At 53.3% G+C, this 20,352-nt stretch overlaps 1 protein-coding gene across 2 annotated transcripts in view; it reads left to right on the top strand.

Annotated features, from left to right (window-relative positions):
- The first annotated feature begins 1,488 nt into the window (after window positions 1-1,488).
- TRIM67 (tripartite motif containing 67) overlaps window positions 1,489-20,352 on the top strand; it is a 33,407-nt gene continuing 14,543 nt past the window's right edge. Inside the window, exons 1-3 of one of the 2 annotated variants that reach the window (XM_045537287.1) lie at window positions 1,489-1,609; window positions 1,730-2,238; window positions 2,308-2,529. In XM_045537287.1, the coding sequence (XP_045393243.1) occupies window positions 1,489-1,609; window positions 1,730-2,238; window positions 2,308-2,529 (852 nt within the window). Of the gene's footprint in view, window positions 2,530-20,352 lie in introns of both variants that reach the window. The other variant, XM_045537286.1, reaches the window with a different exon arrangement.

The following is a 20,352-nucleotide window of genomic DNA, read 5'->3' as shown; positions in this document are numbered from 1 at the left end:
CGGCCCCGACACCCGGGCTCCCTGGGGGAGGCTGTTCCCGCCGCTCGCGGCTGGGGTTGGAGAATATGGAGGTTTTTTCCATTCATAAAACTGACATCCCTGCGCCCCGACTTCCCGCCCGCAGCGCAAGGCCACGCCCGCGGCGGGCTGGGGCGGGGCCGGGCCGGGCGGGTCTCGGTTCGAGGGCCGGGGCCACGCGCGCGTCCTCGCGCCCGCCGGGGAGCCCCGAGCGTGACCCGCCGCGCGTCCTCGCCCGGCCTGGGCACCGCACCGAGCGCCGCAGACGGGCACGGAACGCAGAGACACAATGGCTCGTGGTTTAATTCACGAATAAAACCTCACCCTGTGACTTCAGCCTGGCGACATTTTGTGACTCGCATTTTTTTGTTCTGCCATCGTTTTAGGAAGCGACTGTCCAAGCAGGTGCCTGTCCCTTTCTGAACGGCTGGCGCTGCAGAGCCCCGTTTCACCCTGCGTGGCGGTGGGCGGGGGCGCGGGAGACGATGGCAGGGGCGGGGCGGGAGGGGCGTTGTGCTAATTCAAGATGCAATTTCCTTCCAAATAACGGCTCGTTATTAACAATGATCCTCTCTGCGAGGCCCTTAGCATTGCCCCTCGATCCCCCAGCAGCAAGCGGCGAGCGCCCATTCGCGGAGCCGGCGCCTCCGCCGTCCCCTCCCCCACCGCTCCCTGCCCGGGAAATTACTACTCCGCGGCGCGGCGCGGCGCGGGGCGGGGGCGGGAGGGGATTCCCGGCAGCCGCGCTCGCCCTCCCCCGCCTGCGCGGCGTCGCGCGGCCAAGGTCAGGGGCGCCGCAGGAGCCGCCGCCGGGATCCCGGGAAGCGGGTCAGTCGGGCCGCAGCCGCCGAGGAGGGCCAGCGCGGGCTCCGGGCCGCCCGCACCGAGCACGAGGCCCCGCGGGTGGCGGCCCGGCCGTCCCCGGGAGCGCAGCTCCGGCCCAGCCGCCGGTCGCGGGCGCTGTCCGCCGCCGCTTGGTGCTGATCCCCGCCCCGCCGCGGCCTGCGCCTGCTGCCCACCGGCCACTCGCCCGGTAGTGGGCGGGGCGGGGACAAAAGGGGGCCTGGGAGTGTCGCCCACCGGAGCCGAGGGGCTGAGAGCTGCAGAACAGCAGCCCGGCCGCCGGTCCTGGCGCGGCGAGGGGCGCGCGCCTGTCCTGATTCATCACCTCCCGCGCCTCGCAGGCCCCCGCGAGGGCGGCCGGCGCTGGACCCCGCCGCAGGTGGAAGCCGCGGGTGCAGGAGCCCCGCGGGCAGGAGGTGAGGCCCCCTCCCTTCTCTTGCCCCAGTCATCGCAGGGCGGTGGCCACCGGACAGAGACAGGGGCGTGCCCCTCGGCGTGAAGTAGTCACGCCCTCCTGATGCCCCCGCCCGCGTGTCACCGGTGCTAACCAGGCGTGTCCTCCGCTGCCCCTGTCGGGAGCCCGGCCGGTCCCCTCCAGCCCCGAGCAGCGCGGGCAGCGGCGGCGCGATGGAGGAAGAGCTCAAGTGCCCCGTGTGCGGATCCCTGTTTCGGGAGCCCATCATCCTGCCCTGTTCCCACAACGTCTGCCTGCCTTGCGCCCGCACCATCGCGGTGCAGACCCCGGACGGCGAGCAGCACCTGCCCCAGCCGCTGCTGCTTTCCCGGGGCTCGGGGCTGCCCGCAGGCGCCGCCGCCGCTGCCCCGCTGGACCACGACGCGGCGGCCGGCGCGGCCAGCAGCGGTGCAGGCGGGAGCGCGGCTGGCGGCCTGGGCGGCGGCGCGGCAGGTGGCGGAGACCACGCGGACAAGCTGAGCTTGTACAGCGAGACAGACAGCGGCTATGGGTCCTACACCCCGAGCCTCAAGTCCCCCAACGGGGTTCGCGTGCTGCCCATGGTGCCCGCGCCACCCGGCTCCTCGGCCGCCGCGGCCCGGGGCGCCGCCTGCTCCACGCTGTCCTCGTCCTCAAGCTCCATCACATGCCCGCAGTGCCACCGCAGCGCCTCCCTGGACCACCGCGGCCTGCGCGGCTTCCAGCGCAATCGGCTGCTCGAAGCCATCGTGCAGCGGTACCAGCAGGGCCGCGGGGCCGCGGCGGGGGCGTCCGCTGCCGCGGCCGTGGCCATCTGCCAGTTGTGCGACCGCACCCCTCCAGAGCCGGCCGCCACGCTGTGCGAGCAGTGCGACGTGCTCTACTGCGCTGCCTGCCAGCTCAAGTGCCATCCCTCCCGGGGACCTTTCGCTAAGCATCGCCTGGTGCCGCCGCCGCCGCCGCCCGCGCCCGCGCCCGCAGAGGCGGCCCCCGCGCCCTCCAGCGCAGTCCAGGGCGCCCCCGGCGGAGGCAGCGGCTGCAAGAGCCCTGGAGGCGCCGGGGCCGCTGGGGGCAGCGCGGCCCGCAAGTTCCCCACGTGCCCCGAACATGAAATGGAAAACTACAGCATGTACTGCGTGAGCTGCCGCACGCCGGTGTGCTACCTGTGCCTGGAAGAGGGCAGGCACGGCAAGCACGAGGTGAAGCCGCTGGGGGCCATGTGGAAACAGCACAAGGTGAGCGCCTGCTGGGCAGGGCCTGGGGGCACGGGTGCCAAGCAAGAGGGTTGGAGGAGAAAAGTTCTTGGCCTCTTCCTTGCAGGGCTGGCAGAGGGTCAAGCAGGAATTAGCCCACACATTCATTCATTCCATCAATCAGTCATTTGACAAACAATGGATGCTGAGGATGGAAAGGGTAGGGGAAAATGATTACTGGGTCCCCTCTCACTTGAGATTTTAGGATTGTACACAAAGGGCACCGAAAACGCAGACGCAGCGCTCTTTTGCTCCCGACGTCTGACTAGTAAGTTACCCTGCGGGCTCCTTTCTGTGTAAGGGCAGGCAGAAGCCCTCTTCCCTCTGCCGCTCAGCAACTTACGCCGGCAAGGTGTCCTTGTATCTGCCACTGGGAAAAAGAGAGAAGCCGGCAAACTGGTTAGGTCTTTGGTTGGACCCAGCACAAGACCGAGGTCGGTTTTTTTAACTCCAGGGATCCCTGAGACAGGCCTGGCAGAGTTAGAATCCCCAGTTAGGGCCCCTGCCTGCACCTGCACGTTCAGACACTTTATCATGCACTGTGCTCTTGCCAATAAACTTGCAGCCCAGAAGGGGCAAGCGTTCTCCAAACAGCCCAGCCAGAAATATGCATTTGGGTTGGGGGGGAGAGACACAAGAAAATAAAGCAATTTGCCAAGGCTGTCTTGTGTCATCCAACTGGAAACAGGCAAAAAGAGGAGCACACGTGAGAAGAGGAAGAGACTGAGATACTAAGCTTGCCTGTATAGATTTGTTGTTCATATATGATGACTGCATATAGTTTCATTTGCTACGATGAACACATGTTGTTATTATAACTTAACATTTTAAAATTAATTCGAAAAAAGTGGGAACACTTTAGAAATCCACCTCTGAGAGGAAAATTTGCGTAATAGATAGGAAGAGAAATCTGGAGTCAAACCCCTAGTTCTAGAGCAGGTTCAATTGGGGCTGATTTGCACAACCCACCCCAACCCCTCCCACATGTTTGGCAATGTCTGGAGACATTTTTGGTTGTCACACCTAGGGAGTGCCGCTGGCATCTAGTGGGTAGAGAGCAGGGGGGCTGCTAAACATCCTACAATGCACAGGAAAACTCCGCAAAACAATTATCCAGTCCCAAATGTCAGAGTGCCTCTGGTGAGAAACCCTGCTCTACGGTTACACAGGCCTGGATCCAAATCTTAGGGCTTGTAATTTACGAGCTGTATGGGTTTAGGCACAATTTTAACGCCATTGAAAATAATATCTGACTCAGATAATTGTGGTAAGGATTAGGTATAATACTGTATGTTTAGCTTCTAGCACAGTACCTTAAATGTTATTAATAAATAACATTAAATGTTATTAATAAATAACATTAAATTATTATTTGTATGGTCCTCACACTTACAACCAATGAACCTGCAGAAAGCTATAGGACAGCAGCAAAGAGCGCTTATCTGGCCTCATTGACTTGGTTACCTGGAGAAAACATGAGCTGGCAATTTTTGACATTGTTTATGCTGAGTCTACAATAGCTTTGAGCTGAATCAGAATGTCTGCCTTGAATTAGTTATCATTCATATGACATTTGGTTGCATATTGCTTCACGATAATTGTAGTTGCCGTACTTATTTCATCTTTTCAGTGAATAGACATCATTTTACAAATAAATCATTTGCAAAGAGGCTGTGATCAATTACCAAGACAAGAAGTGCAGGTTCTGTATCTCCCATTCAGCTTTTGCAAACTTCAGTTTTCACAGCCTAGAGGGCCAAAACTAATTCTAGGTGTTGCCACTCAAATGGTCAGAATTAGAGAAGTGTGGAGACCAAAGATATTAATAGTTGAGAATTTGCAATCATAAGAGAAATTAAGTGTCTTACGTGGAAAAGTGAGTTGGATAATGAGCTTCGGTTTCAAGAGCCAAGGGCATGCAAGGAAAATCGCTGGTCATCCCTGGCTCAGTATCAGCAGCAGTTTTATAAAAATGTGTGTCCTCAACCCACAATGCAAAGCTGTGAGGTCTGGGAAGCACATGTGATGTATGTCACCTGTGGGGATAGGAGTACGTAGGATCTAGTGTCTCAGTTTCTGTCTAGTGATGCTGCTTCAGGGAGCTAAGACATCCTCCCCAATCCCGCAGGAACACTCTGAGATGCTTTTGTGAACACCTGTTTTCCAGAATGACTAGAAGCTCTGCTGTTCTCCTTCAGCAGGTGCTGTTGTTTTCTAAAGAAAGGGAAATTATCGAGCGCTTAGTATGAGCATCTCAACGAGGGGCTGGTGATCAAAAGAAAAGACAAACGAGGGAGCCTAGTGTGAACACGAGGTCTTGCTTTGTGGCTGGGCACCTTGCCCACCACGTCAGCTGTGCAGGCGGCTGCTTTCGAAAGACAACCTAGAACCCTCCATTTCAGACTCCCATTCTTGGCAATTTAAGTTCTTCAGTAAAACTTTAAATCTCTGGAATTTTTTTTTTTTTTTTGTTATTATCTAAAAATCCCAGAATCCACGGCAAAGCCTCACTGCACTCCCAGAACTATTAATAGAATTGGGACAGAAACATTCTTGTGATTGGAAAAGCTTCATGAAAGCCTTGCTTTAATTCCTCTCTGGTGTGACTGCAACTTGCCTTTTGATTAGAGATTCTTCGGTAAAGAGACATATGCGTGACACTGAAATCTATTTTAAAACAAGATTTACCATCACCTTTTAAAAACAGTGTAAAAAACTTTAGGTCTTGGTGAAACAAAATTTTACGTGCTGCTTCTCCTGGGAGAAGATGAACCATTTCAAAGAACTTCTGATGTGAAGTTTTGTGTGTTGTGAAAAATAGGACAGGGAAAGGTAGCTGTCCAGGAGAGATTTCATCTTTTTGTAGCTTGATTATGGAGTCTTGTATTTTCCCAAAGCCAGGGGGAAAGGGTCACCTTGGGCCATAGCTCTTCCTTAGCATGATGTGTCACAGAATGTCAATGTCAGTATCTCCTGCTTCAGGGGTGACTCTGACCTGCTGGGTACAGATGGTTGGCCCTGAATTAGCATGGGCAGAAGCTGACCCCTGAGCTGAGGTTATGGGATGCTAGCTAAGCCCTTCTTCAGGAGTTGAGAGCCAGGGAGCACAGAAGAGCGTGAAAAGAAAATCTCACCAGCGTCTCAGAATTACTTCACCCTGTGAGAGCAAGGGGGTGACGGTGTGGCCTGGAAAACTCAGGAAAGATGCGAGTTCCGCTCATTTCCACGTCTTGAGGTTCTGCCAAAGGGCAGATGGCCTCCCAGCACCCTGTCTGACCTTATTTTGTAAAAGAGGTATTTTAGCTTTTTAAGTCTCAGAGCAAAAATCTCCTCCGTTAAAAGAATAACACATAAACGACAAAGGCTGAAATGTAATGGTAGCTGCACTATGATCATAGGTGTATTTTTTTAAAAAGTTTTTTAATTTTTTTAGAGATGGAGTCTATGTTGCCCAGGCTGGGCTTGAACTCCTGGGCTCAAGCGATCCTCCCACCTCAGCCTCCTGAGGAGCTGGGACAATGGGAGCAGAGCACCATGTCTGGCTCTACATATTTTAATATTTGTAGTTCTCTAAAAACACCTTTTTACCTTAGCAAGCAATAAATACTCATTGTTAAAAATTAGAATTATAGATGTAGAAATGGAGAAATTAAGTATCATTTCCAAATCCCAATTTGCAGAGAAGACATTTCTACCACTTTGGAGTTTTTCCTTCTAAAATTCTACTGTACACTTGTTTTGAAACTGCCTGTTTTCCTTTCATAATATGATATAAATATCTCTACTGACAATTAATGTACATCATTTGTGATGGCTGTATGCCGTTCTGTCATTAAGGATTTATCATTTTATTTAATCAACTCCCTAATGCCAAACTTTAGGTTGATTTAAGTCTTTTGCTATTACAAACATTTTTCTAGGTAAATCTATGCCTACATTGTTAATTATTTCCTTAGGTTAGTTAAACCTCTAGATATGGAATTGCTGTTTCAAGGATACCTGACTTTAAGACATCTAATTAATGTTTCCAAATGATCTTTCATAAAGATGATACCTATTTTTTCCCAGTAGCAAAAGTATGCAAGTAATGAAAAATACACGTGGATGGGGACCATAGGGAATAGTAATAAGGTGGATTGTCTTGTTTCTAGTAATTATTTTTTGCTAGATTGATTACATTATTGTTAGAACTATTTTTTAAAAGAGGATCACAAATATTCAGATTTTTATATTTTTAACTACTATTTAGGGATTTGCCTTCCCTCAAAAACTGATTTAACATGTACAGCTATTTTACACGCTATCCCCTCTTGGGTTTTAAGGGCCGTGAAAAGACAAAGGCTGGCGGGTCCACCTGAGCATTTTGGAGTGGGGTTGGGTGGGCAGAGAGAGTCCGGTGGAGAGAAGTGCTTGGCGAGCTCTGGGAGGCCTGGCGTCTGCAGCTCTGTGGCTGACTGCTGCGTGCCAGCCGCGGGCTCTACGCGGAGGCTTTGCAGAGTCCAACCTGCACAGAAATCCGTCAGGGCTCTCAGAACGTGTGGCATGGGAATGTGCTCGTTCTGAGTGGAAGCCTGAATTGTTGAGAAGTTCAATCTTTCACCAACTCTGCAGTTCTGGAAAAAGAAGTGCCTAGGCTCTCTTCTGTCCCATCTGCCCCAAACTGGCTAAGAACCAATGGCAAATCTGCGCAGAGCCCTGGGAAGAGGAGCCAGCACCCATCACCATAGGCTGCAAAGTCATGTCCATCTCTGTGCCAGCCTCACCTCTGTCTCCGAGCCTCCTTGGCTGTAGCCCTGACCTATGCTGAGATTTCATTCCAAGCGGGTCAGTTATTCAGGAACAACATTACAAAGAATGCTTATGTTACGCCATTTGAAATGCTTTTTTTGTTTTTTAGAAGCATGCTTTCCTTATCATGCCACACATCTGGGAAACAAAAAGTGGGTTTGAGGAAAGAAGGCAAGAATCCCAAAACTTGAATTTTTGACCTTGTAACTCCAAGTGTGATCTGCTGCCCTGCAGAATCAACATCACCTAGGAGCTTGTTGGAAATGCAGAATTTTAAATCCCACAGCAGTTCTACTGACTCAGGATTTGCATTTTAGCAAGATCCTAGGTGATTTGCATGTACATGAAGGTTTGAAAAACCCTAATGGGACCACTTTGGGGGGCCCAGGGTGCTGGGCCCATGACTGTCACTGCAAGTCATCTGAGAAGTGGGTGTGTCCCCCCAGTAAATGCACTCTAGCAGGTCTCAGAGCTATGAATTAGATTACCCTGGGCACCAACCTGGATCTTTAGGTTAAGCAAATTCTGGGTGCTGGGAGACCCTATGGTGCTCAAAAACCACCTGACGCAGAGACGGGCGGAGTATCTGAGGGGCGGGAAGTATCTGTAAAGCTGTATGAACCTCTGTGTTAGAGCACAGGGCCCTGAGGAGAACGGAATTCTAGACAAATGCTTTTTGCTCCTTTCCTACGATTGAAAAGAAACCTATTTGCTGTTTGCATCTTGAATTTTATTGTAGTTTGTGTCTGAGTTCTATAAACCAGCAAAGAGAGTACTTTATCCACTCTTTTATTTTCCCCTAGAGACAAGGAACGAGGTCTTGCCCAGGCTGGAGTGCAGTGGCATCATCGTAGCTCACGGCAGCCCCCGACTCTTGGGCTCAAGTGATCCTCCCGTCTCAGTCTCCCCAGTTAGCTAGGACCATTGGCGTGTACCACAATGTCCAGTTAATTTAAAAATTTTTTTGTAGAGATAGGGTCTTGCTATGTTGCCCAGGCTAGTCTTGAACTCCTGGCTTCAGGCAATCCTCTTCCTTCGGCCTCCCAAAGTGCTGGAATTACAGGCGTGAGTTACCACGCCCAGCACACCATCCACTCTTTAGTCACATTGAAGGGTCTGTCTAGATAGTGGCAGAGGTTATGACAGTCACAATCAGGGCACCTAAAGAGGAGCAGAGAATCCAGACAGACATTGGGAAGGAGCTTTAACAAATTCATCCCTCCCCATTTGGAATTTTCTTTTGCAAAGCTCTTTCCAGCAAAAATTGTGAGGAATTTTTAATTTTTATTTTCTAGGGTTGGCTGTTTTCTAACAAATTGCTGCCTCCTCATTTTGCAGATGAGGAAACTTGAGATGAAAGAGCTTGCTAAACTTGCACAGCAAGTTGTGAGATGATTTTGTAACAAATGGCCCTTTGTCATTCCTCAGTGTACATTTTGAATAACTGTAAAAATGCAGCAGAATGCTGTGTGCATATCTAAACCATGACAGATGGCCACGGCATCAGCTGAAGAGTAATTATGCACGGAAGGAATAGAGGGTTAGCTGACAGCTACTCTAAAAAAGTAGGGACAGGGCCAGGCGCGGTGGCTCACGCCTGTAATCCTAGCACTCTGGGAGGCTGAGGCAGGAGGATCCCTTGAGCTCAGGAGTTTGAGACCAGCCTGAGCAAGAGCGAGACCCCATCTCTACTAAAAAAATAGAAAAAAATGAGCTGGACACAGTGGTGTGCGCCTATAGTCCCAGCTAGAATGAGGTAGTTGGAACAGGAAATCAAAGATGGGATGAGGGGAGCCAAGGCACCTGTTTAGGACAAATAAGACAAAGAGTTTGAGGGATGGAGGGGACCTAAGATATCACTAGCACTGTCCCTCGGTTTCACCTATGGCTACAGAGGGGGACATGGTTTGGAGAAAAGAGAGAGTAAGGGAGGAGCCATAGGACAGGGCAAGGTGAGATGGGGCCAGGGAACCCAGGAGGGGGGACGGTGTCTCAATGACGTGCATGTAAGACAAGAATGGTGACATCTGCCAGCACTCACTGCAGAGGAAGGGGCTGGGCCTTACTCACATGTCATGTAAAACTAGGTCAAGGTTGTATTAGGAAATTTAGGTAAATACTTGTATTTACCCAATCTTCCAATCCTCGTTTATAGTTTGATTCTGGGTGATATCTATAAAGCCAGGAAACCAATTAGATATGAATAATCAGAAATGACAGGCCTCTGAAAATGAGGAACTGAGACGTCACCATCACTCAAATTATTTGTTGCCATATGGCTGGTTTTACTATCAGCTGAGCTGTGTAACTATGTAACTAAAAATCATCTCTAGCATTTACTGGAAGAACATAAACACTGACCATGCCCCTGACTATTCTATTACATCCTTTTTCTGAGCTCATGCCACTAATGAGTATTTATTTATTCTTCAATTCACCTAATTACTTATTCAGTCAATGAATGTCTTGACCGCCTGAATCCCATCAGGTGCTGTTTGAAACACCGAGGCCATAGAAGGAATTGTTCTCTTCCCTCAAAGAGCATAAATCTAGTCACAGGAGAAAGAAAATAATCAAGTAAACAAACAAATAAATAAGCTGGATAATTTCTGGTGGTAATAAGTACTAAGATGGAAGTAAAAATAACATGGTTAAAAAAATACTTAGGCGAACTTCCTTGGCGGGCAGGTTGAACAAGCATCTCTGAGGGGGACGTGTTCAAGCTAAGACTTAACGACTGGATGGGAAGGGGCCAGCCCCGCGCGGTTCTGAAGGTTGCACATGGCCCAGGGAGAGCCAGGAACCGGGGTGAGTGAGGCCTGGCATGTTGAAGGATGCAAATGAGTGGCGTGTTTGGAATGTTGTAGATGCGTGAGTGGCAGGAGCGGAGAGCTAGGCGGGGCCAGAGGGTTCAGGGCCCACAGGCCACGGGAACAGTTTGGGTTTAGTCGTAAGTTCCACGGATGACGACTGAAGGCTTTAAGTTGGGGCATGATGTCTGTTCTTTGAGACAGCACTCTGACTGCTATTTGGAAAGTGGCTGGCGGGGGACAAGGGTGGAGGCAGGAAGATAGTCTGAGGCTCCTCCAGCAGTTTGGGCTACAGGGACAGGGACTCAGATGAGGGAGAGGCAGCAGGGGTGCATTCACTTCCTGCTGGGGTTCTCTGAGCTTCCTGGACTTTTGGTTTGGTATCTTTTTTTTTTTTTTTAGGAAAATTCTTGTCTACTGTCTGTTCAGATCATTCTTCTGCTCTGTTCTCCCTCCTTCTCTCTCTCTTATCCTTCTGGAATTCCACTGACACGTATGTTAGATTGCTTGGTATTTTCCCACGGTTCTCGGATACTCTGTTTTTCTTCTTTTTAATTACTCTTTTTCTCTCTTTGTGTTACAATTTGCATAGTTTCTATCGACCTCCCTAAGTGCACCGATTCTTTCCCGAGCCGTGTCGAGTCTACCGATGAGCCCCTCTGTCCTCCCTCTGCATTTCTCGGTTGTCCTGCGCTGTCCCCAGCAGGAGGGCACCAGCAGGGCCCGTGACCGTTTTGTCCATCTCACCCAGCTGCCAGGGGTCTTCACTCTGCTCTGGGGAGCTGTTTTTCTTTCTTTTAAGTTGCGATCTCTTGAATTTTATAGACCTTTGCAAACTGCCTTAAGCCCCTTTTGAAATAAATAGATGAACAAATAAGCAAACAAGTAGTGTGTTTGAACAAAGCCCCAGAGGACTAGAATCCTCTGGAAGATTGCGTTAAGCTAGTCGGCTACTCCTGAGCAGTGCCCCCGTCCCTGTTACAAACACTGAGTGCTGCTTGGAAATGTTGGGATCAAGGCTCAGGGATCTTCCCGGTTATTGGGACGTGCTACAGCTCCCTGCCAGTGGACAATGAAGACACTCCAGCATGACAACTGAGGCTGGTGTAGCAGTGCAATCATTCATCACGCTTCACGTGTTTCACGTGAACATCAACACCCACCGTCAGCTTGTTTGGAGGGTGTGATTTTGACCTTCCAAACTGGTTTCCTTCACTGAAGTGTCTGCAGCTATCACTGATGAATGCTGGCCCTTCACCCAGCCCCGCCTACCCGGCAGGGTTGCACACCTGCAGCCTACTGGGATTGTGGCAATGCACAGAGGCGGAAGTCAGGACAAGGCCCTGCTGGGGGGTGTGGTGTCGGGAACTGCGAGCGGTCTGGGATTTTAGCTTGCTTACCAGCAGCTAACTAGCCTGCATGGGTGCAGTCAGAAGACGGGAGACTCCTGAGTCAGAGATGAAGAACAGTTTATTACTCACAGCAATAGCTGTAGCCAGAGAATCAGCATGTTTGGGTCGGTTCCCATAAAGTGTTGTGAAAAGGCCAGGTGATACCTGAACATAGTGTAGGTTGCATTGCAGGAAAGGAACCCTGGGCTTAGCAAGCCCAAATCTTTTATAAAGGACGGTAAGCACGGAGCCCTTCGGTCCCAAGGGAGACACCATCTCTGTCTTCCCCGGCTGTCCTCTACACAAATACCCTTGGAAACAGAGCAGAATGAACAGCAGTCAGAGCCTCACTTGCAAGACATGCAGAAACTCCAGAGACCCGTGGAAAATTACCTTTTATCGGGAAAATTCAATCAAAATTCAAATAGTTGCTTGAGTGATTCCTGCTATTTTGTCCTCATGTGCTCCATGGGGAACTTCCCGAGGCTCCTCTGGTTCTCAGAATGTCTTGTTTCAGTTGGGGCACAGGCCTCAGGGTTATCGGGGCAAAGCAGGCAAGATCTGTGCTGTCATCTGTCTGATTTCTTGCTCCTTTGGGGGTCTGTTGGGTGTCATGGGTGGTGGGACCCAGGGAAAGCTTTTAAGTTAAAACTGTTCAACGAAGGTGGCTTTCATTCCTGAGTCCACCTGATCCCTTCCACCCCTCCATGGCATTGGGACCTGTGTTAAATGGGGTCGCACTGCTATCAGAGACACTCTTGCTGTTGCTGCCTTTCCCAATATGCGTCCCCTGTGTGCGGGACGGAGCGGGAAGGAGGTGGTGGTCAGCGTCCCCTCCTCCTGTGGTTGGGCTGCTGTGGTGCAGCGACTAGCCAGGCTGACAGTGACGTTGCTTTGTCAACATTTGGGAAGTGCCTGTGGCGGGTCCCCAGGCAGCTGCACATTCAAAACCTTAATGGAATGGACAGTCAGGTCTGATGAATTCACTTCCAGCAGACAGGCAGCCCTGCCTGAGCATGCAGAAGAGTCAAGATGCAGCCAGAAGATGAGAGGCTGTCCCAGCCCGTCAGCCCTGCCTCTGAGAGATTTGGAGGGAGAATCAGGGTTTGTGTCCCCTCCATGTTGGTTAAGTATCTGAAGGGCAGTACAAGGGAGTACGAAAACCATGGCCTATGGATTCAGAAAAACCTAGGTTTGAGTCCTGGCTTCACCACTTACTAGCTGTGTGGCCTTGAGCAAATTACTTCACTTTACTGAGCCTCAGTCTTCTCTTCTGCAAAATGGGGATAATATGGCACCTCCCAGAGAGGTTGTGAGAAATCAACTAAATTGGACAAGTAAAGAGCTCAGCACTTAGTAACTTGTCAATTGCTATCGCTGTTGCTATTGACTAGAAGTCACCAGCTGCTGTTGATCCTGTCCTACCATGGGAGAGGAAAGGCCACCAAATCAGGTTGTGGCTGGGTCCAGATAGCCGGAGCTTCACCCTGTGGCACAAGAAAGACGCTGTTCTCACCAAGACCCACCCTTCTGGGCTCGGGGTAAATCTCTGTGGAGTGGATGTTGGTTCTGTGGGTGGTTCTTGTCCTGATGACTCCCCCATCTCCCAGCACAGAGCCTGACGATCCAGGCGGACACGGACCCTCCATCAGGCACCGTTGACAGTGAGTCCCGTGGCCCAGCTCGGGCTCTGGGCCGGGAGAGTGACGCTGGGAGAATCCAACACAACCTCAGTGAGTGTGTAGTTCTCTGAGGCAGCACACGTGGAACCACGTGGAACCACGCTCACACGTGGAATGAGGTTCTAGACAAGGCTAACTTCAATTGCCAGTTGTGGCAGGCTCAGTGATAGGCTCCAGGGACGTCCAGAACCTGTGAATGTCACCTCACATCACAGAAGGGACTCTGCAGATGCGATGAAGTCAAAGATCTCGAGACGGGGAGATTTTCCTGCGTTGCTTAGCTGGACCCGCTGTCACCAACAGGGTCCCTGTAGGAGAGGCAGGAGGTCAGTAGTCAGTAGTAGGAGCCATGAGGACAGACACAAAACGTCTTAGTCCGTTCAGCCTGCTGTAGGCTATGGCTTATAGACAACAGGGATTTATTTCCCACAGGTCTGGGGAGGCTGGGAAGTCCAAGATCAAGGCACTGGCAGATTCAGTGCCTAGTGGGTGCTGTCCCCTAATTCACAGATGACGCTTTCTTGCTGTGTCCTCATGTGGTAGAAGGGGTGGGAGAGCTCTCTGGGGTTTCTTTTATAAGGGCACTAATCCCATTCAAGAGGGCTCCATCCTCATGACCTGATCACCCCCAAAGGTCCCACCTCCTAATACCATCACCTTGGGGGTGAGGATTCAACACATGCATTTTGGGGGACACAAACATTCAGACCACAGCATGAGAGGAGGAAGATGTGAGGAAGAAGCCACAAGCCAGGGAATGCGGGTGACTTCTAGCAGCCAGAAAAGGAACCAGCCCTGCCGACACCTTGATTTTACCCCTGTGAGACTCATTTGGGACTTTTGGCTTCCAGAACTGTAAGATAATAGATTTGTGTTGTTTTAGGTCACTAAAGTTCCTTGTGACTTGCTACAGAAGTGATTAGAAACTTATGCACCTTGGAACCTACAACAGAGTGAGCCAGGGGTTTGAGGAAAGGGGGATCCTTTCAGAGTATCCTGTCATTTTGCACCAGCCTGCTTGGGGACAGTGAGGGGTGGCAGCATCTTCAAAGACAACTAATTCTTCGGGGTGGACAGCATTGTGGCCGTGGCTCGGCAGAGGTTCTGGGAGTTGGAGGAGCTTCCGTGCACTGAACAGGATGCTGGACTAGCGTCTAGGGAGTCCCCTTCAAATCCCACCTCCCTCCCTACTGACTCTGCAGCCCAACCACAGGGAGCCGGTGGGACGGAGCTTATCTGAGCTGGAGTCCCCTGCCCTCGGGGACTCCACCTTAACACTGGGCCACAGCCGCTGGAGGGACAGGCTGCCTGGGTCAGCCCCTGGATCCCAGTTCTTCTGCTTCCTGGGAGGCAGGCCCTCCGCCTGTGACCCCACCCTTACATGGCAGGGGTCTGACACCCACCACTGCTCCCCTTCTAGCCAGTCCTGAGCTGGTTCCTCCCTAAGTGGACTTCTCCACCCTTAGCATCCATCCGTCATGCCCCACGGAGCAAAGTCTCTGCCACCTGGATGCGCAGGGCTGGTACTGGAGCCTGGGAGCTGACTGTGGGGTGGGGAATCTGGGAGGTCCGGCCATCACTACTCATGGGAGGGGTCTGTCCCAAGTCATCTCAGCACCGGCCTTGCCCCGGTCCTTTCCCTGCTCCCAGGGCAGCTGAGAGGAGACTCAGGAAACAGAGCTGCTCTCTGCTGCGGGGCGAGGGGCTGCCACCGGGCAGGGCTGTCCCAGCTGCCGGCGGGCTGCTCGGGAAAGGGTGAGAGCAGGGCCGGGTGGGACGGAGGAGCCCTCTTGTCTGCAGCGGAGACGGAGTGGGGCGACCTCAGAAGTTCTGTCTGGTGGGACAAAGTTTGGGCCCGATCGGGGGGGCAATTAAGCTAGAAACAGTTAACACCCAGAGGCCGTAAGAAGCATGTCAGTCCGCAGAGCAAGGCCAGACTCCCGGTGCCCAGGACCGTGTGGGGCTCGTGCCCCAGAGGCAGCGCGTCTGCACTGACCACATGGCCGTTTTAATTACACCCAGTGGGAGGAGGATTGAGACTCAGATAGCTCGGGGCAGCTAGTCAGACAAAAATCTAGAGCAAAACCAATTCGCTGACACAAATATTTATGGCGTGTGTTGCACATGTCAGGCGCCATGTGCAAAACTTAGGGTAAGGCAGGGCTCCCCGGGTGGGCCGGGCGGCAGGGCAAGGATCCGGTGCAGCTCCCTGGGCCACCTGTCCAAGACAGAGACACGTCGTGGAGGCCAGGCCTTGCCTTGGGGGTTCAGAGGGCACACTCCACTGGGGAAGGGGACAAGAGCTTCAGGAAGGGGGGCATTTGGGAGGGGTCTTGGCAGCCGGGTGGGGCTTGATAGGGAAGCAGGAGAGAGGGAGCGTGGGAGTCAGGAGGGACCACCAGGGCCAAGGCAGGGCGGGGAGGTGGGACAGACCCCGTCTGGCCGAAGGCTGGGCGCCGTGTGGACGGGCCGGGCGGTGCTGCTGGAGGGGCAGCAGCGGGGGCAGCCTGGGTACGGAGCCAAGCGCTGCACCCTGACTCCGCAGGAAGCGGGTGGGGGACATCGTCCAGTGGAAAAATGACATGGTCAGAGCTGTGTTTGAGAGAGAACAGTGGGAGCTCGTTTGGATACGTGGGATTCAATTTTCTGGAGTGCCCTTAAAGCCGTGATCTTCATCAGATATTAAATAATTGGACGTTGCCTCCACCCACACACATGGCGACGTTGAACCCAAGCCCCGCTCCCTGCACTCCAGTGCCGGGGGCCCTGTCGGGAGCTGTCTCTGCTCATTTAGCAGCGGGGTTTACAGTGCCAAGGGGAAGGCCTCGTAGGAGATCCGTGTCCCCCAAGCATCAGTAGGCGGGATAGCCGCGCTCAAATGGCCAGACGCACTAGCACGGGTCTTACGCCCCACGCCCTTCAAGCCCGGGGACAGCAGTTCGCTCCAGTGCCCGGCCCTTTTACACTCAAACAGGAATGGCCTTTAATTACCTATAGGGTCTCGGACAGGTTCACAGAAAGCCTCAGGTGAAAAGAGAGAAAAGCGACTGTAAACAGTTGTGAGCATCGCTGCGCGTCCCGCGTGCTCCGAGCGTCTCTGCGCCTGGCGGGGATCAACGGTGACGAACGGGAACACTGCCGCGCCCCTGTACACCTCACCGTGTTGCTAGAGCTCACGTTCCTTGTGTGCAGAATGAGAAGTTGGACCGTGTCACTTCTAAGTCCTTGGCTCCAGCCTTCTGTGGCCCTGCTGGGCAGTCTTGCTGCTGAACAACAGGGACCGAATTTCAAGGGTGCTGACTTAGGGCCACGGCAAACACGGGAGGGTCACCTGAGAGGCTGTGTGAGCGGAAAACAGGCGGGTCCCAGCGGGTGGCTTAGACACAGTCATAGATGCCAGACCCCGATGGATTGGGGAATGAGTGGGTTATATTAATAATAATAATGACATTTGTGGAGTAAGGATTATTATTTCTCTCATTCTCACGTTGGGGGGGGGTGGGCACTACAGAATAAAGAAATGAAGTGTCTCCCCAAGACACGCAGCTAATAGTGGCAGAGCCAGGATTTGAACCCCACAAGCCCAGAGTGTTCACAGGATGCGCCGTCACGCACTAAAACGCCGTCTGAAGCAGGAGCGCAAGGCTCTGCGGGAACAGGAGCCCGCGTCTCTAGGGAACCTACGAGCTGCTCCCGAGGGCGGGTGCGGTGACGGCTGGGCCTGGGAGGCCACCGGCCCGGCCCAGCGAGGAAACACTCGTGTTTTAAGCCGTCTGTCCAAACTCGGGGACTCTGCAGGAATGTAATCCTCACCTCAAAGGCACAGGAAGCTATAAACTGCAGCTTTTTGATCCACGTTAAAATCCATCCAACCACAAAACAACTTTTATCTTCTGCCCAGATGTTTCCATTCTTTCCAGGGATTTGGCGTGATCGACACCTGTCACAGGGACAAACGGATCTATCTCCCTCCTCGGGCGTCAGGGTCTTCCTTCAGACCAGAAGGGGACGATTTTCAGTGTCTTCTGCTAACTCTGCGAATTGTCCCAGTGGGAAACAAAAGAAGCGTGCGTCTCCAAAAGCCGAAGCCAAGTACAATGTGCTGTAAACCTCTCACGTTGCCAGTAAAGACCCCAGTCGTTCCTTCGCTCCAAAACCTTCGCTCCTTTTCCACTGGAATAATCAGGTCTGATTTCCATAATGCCGTCCCCCGAGTGAGGAGAGGTGACTTGTGATCATTTCACACATGAAGCACCTGGGTGGGAGACAAGGTGAGGTTTGTGCCCGTCCGGGGCCCTCCCATGGCCAGCAGGCCAGGGCCCAGGGGCCCGCACACGGCTGAGCACACCACTGGCCCAGGGGGCGGGAATTGCACTCTGGTGACCTGTGCAGATGGGCAGAGGGAAGCAGCAGAGAGGAAAATCAGGTGGCAGGTCTGGAGGGCCTGGATGCAGTGTCCGCTGTGCGTGAGATTGTCCCACTTTCAGCCAGGCGTGAGCCTGAGGTCACAGATCTCCTTCAAAACCACTCTGTCCTTGGATGCCTTGCCAAGCTCCTTGGTGCTCTTGCCAAGCGGGAAGCGGGTCAGCAGCAGGCTCCAGGGAGGGCTGGGCTCTCGGGAGGCCGGCACCAGCTGGGGACAGAGCTGTGCTGGCCACTGGTCTGGGCAGAGGGTGCCTGACTCGCACTGACCGGGCCTCTGGGGCAAAAGCAAACTTGCTGGGCTCCTCCGGGAAGGTGCTGGCAGCGATGCCGGGTCTGCTGTGATCTGTCCCACTCTGCGTGCGCCTCTTCCCAAGCAATCATTTTGCTTTGCCTTCGGCCAGGGAGCATTTCTGGGGCTCCTACTTTGTGCAGTGCTGCTGGCTAGAAATGCAGAGGAGAAGAAAAACAAAACAAAACACCAGGTCTCTCCACGGAGAGCTGTACAGATCAGCAGGATGCTCTGAGTGTTCGTGTCCCCCTCATGTTCATACATCGAAGCCCTGTCGTCAGTGTGCTGATGCTAGCAGGCGGGGCGTTTGGAAGGCAATCGGGTTTAGATGAGGCCATGAGGGTGGCGCTCTGCGATGGGGTTAACGCCCCTGCGCAAAGAGGACGGCACAGCAGAGCTCTCTGTGTGCCCACGCCAGGAGGCACGTCCGTAGTCTGTCTGTGTGGCTGCAAAGGAACCCTGAGGCTGGACGGTTTACAAAGAAGGTCATTTGGTTACGGTTCTGCAGGCTATACAAGAGGCATGGCATCACCAGCTCCTGGGGAGGGCGTCAGGGAGCTCCCACCCTGGCGGGAGGGGAAGGGGAGCCGGTGTGTGCAGATCGTGGGGAGAGAGGCAGCGAGAGGGGAGGGAGGAAGATGCCAGGCTCTTTTTAACACCCAGCTCTGGCGGGGACTCACACAGTGAGAACTCGCTTGTGACCCGCTCAAGAACCAACCTACGGGGCCGGGTGTGGTGGCTCACGCCTGTAATCCTAGCACTCTGGGAGGCCGAGGCGGGAGGATCGCTCGAGGTCAGGAGTTCGAGACCAGCCTGAGCAAGAGCGAGACCCCCGTCTCTACTAAAAATAGAAAGAAATTATATGGACAACTAAAAGTATATATGGAAAAAATTAGCCAGGCATGGTGGCGCATGCCTGTAGTCCCAGCTACTCGGGAGGCTGAGGCAGGAGGATCGCTTCAGCCCAGGAGTCTGAGGTTGCTGTGAGCTAGGCTGACGCCACGGCACTCACTCTAGCCCGGGCAACAGAGCGAGACTCTGTCTCAAAAAAAAAAAAAAAAAAAAAAGAACTGACCTACTGGAGCCCGGATCTCAGACTTCCGGCCTCCAGAACTGTGAGGAATAGATGTTTGCTGTTTAGACCACTGAGTCTGTGGTTTTCTGCTACCGCAGCCTGAGCTGACCAGACAGGGGACCGGGCACTGCCTCAGTGTGCCCATGCTTTGGGTGGGGACCTTGGGGAGGGGGTCGCTGTTCTTTTCCAGGCATCGCTAAGCTTCAGTTTGAAATCCGTGTCACTGGAGATACCCCTCAGGGGCTGTGAACGATGCTGACACTCCAGCCTCCTTTCAAGAGCGGGTATCTCGGGGTGGCCTGGGTTGTCCTGGGCCCCGCACCCTCTAAGGGTGTGTTGACTAAAATAACTTGCTAAAGGTCTGTCGGAAGCCACGTGGGAGGACCGACCTGGGGACGACGCACCGACAGAGTTAGGCGTGTTCCGAAGTCTGTTACAAGTTGGAAGGTTTTTCTAAGCGAGTTGTCCTTTGTCACTGGAGGGTGCAATGCAGACGCTACCATCATTGGCCACCGGTGACGACATGCAGGCTAAGATGTTCTACGTGTAAGACAATCACGAAAACTTCATCATTCAGAAAGAAATCAGCAGAATTTCATGATTCAGTAACAAATCAGCATCCTTTTCAGTGTCAGCAGGTTACGTATTAGTCAGCATGTCAACGGTTCGAGGCCGTGGGATTTGAGGGGCTCATGATTAGAGTCTTTACAGGGACAGGATGTAAACCAGGAATCGTCACCTCTCCCAGCGGCTCATCCGGCAGCCTGCCTAGGGTGGCCTGCAGGTCACCAGATGGGGGACAAGACCTGTGTCTCCAGGACAGTAGCCACTGGCCCAATGTGGCTGTTGAAACTTAACACCAAATAATATTTAAAAATCCAGCTCTTCGGTCACATTAGCCACCTGCAAATGCTTAGCGGCCACGCGTGGCTGCTGGACAGCGCAGATGTAGGACGAGGCTGTCCTCTCCGTGGGTCCTGTTGGGTGTGTCACCGCCCAGGCACTGCCTTAAGGGCTGGTGCACCTGGCTGAGCTGTGGGGCGGAGGGGCCTGAGCTGGCCCAGCCGGGGCTCGGGGTGGGGGAGCCCGGGGAGTGAGGAAACCTCCGAGGAGGCTGCCTCGCCGACCCTCAGCTGGAGGCTCCCGGCACGGTGGGAGCGAGGCGGCCGAACCTTGGCCTCCCTGAACGTCAGTGGGCTGCAGGTGCCAGGTACCTTCCGTCTCTTTCCGCGTCCCGCGTCTTCCCGTCGACCCCGTGGCTCCCTCTGCCCCCTTTTCCTCGGCTATGCTGAGGCTCATCTGTACAGTGGGTCTCAGACTGCACCCGAGCGCCCTGGGGGGCTCG

Source organism: Lemur catta, chromosome 25, assembly GCF_020740605.2.
Source record: "Lemur catta isolate mLemCat1 chromosome 25, mLemCat1.pri, whole genome shotgun sequence".
Lineage (NCBI taxonomy): Eukaryota > Metazoa > Chordata > Mammalia > Primates > Lemuridae > Lemur > Lemur catta.
Note: the sequence above shows the minus strand (reverse complement) of the source record. Positions and strands in the feature narration are given on the sequence as shown.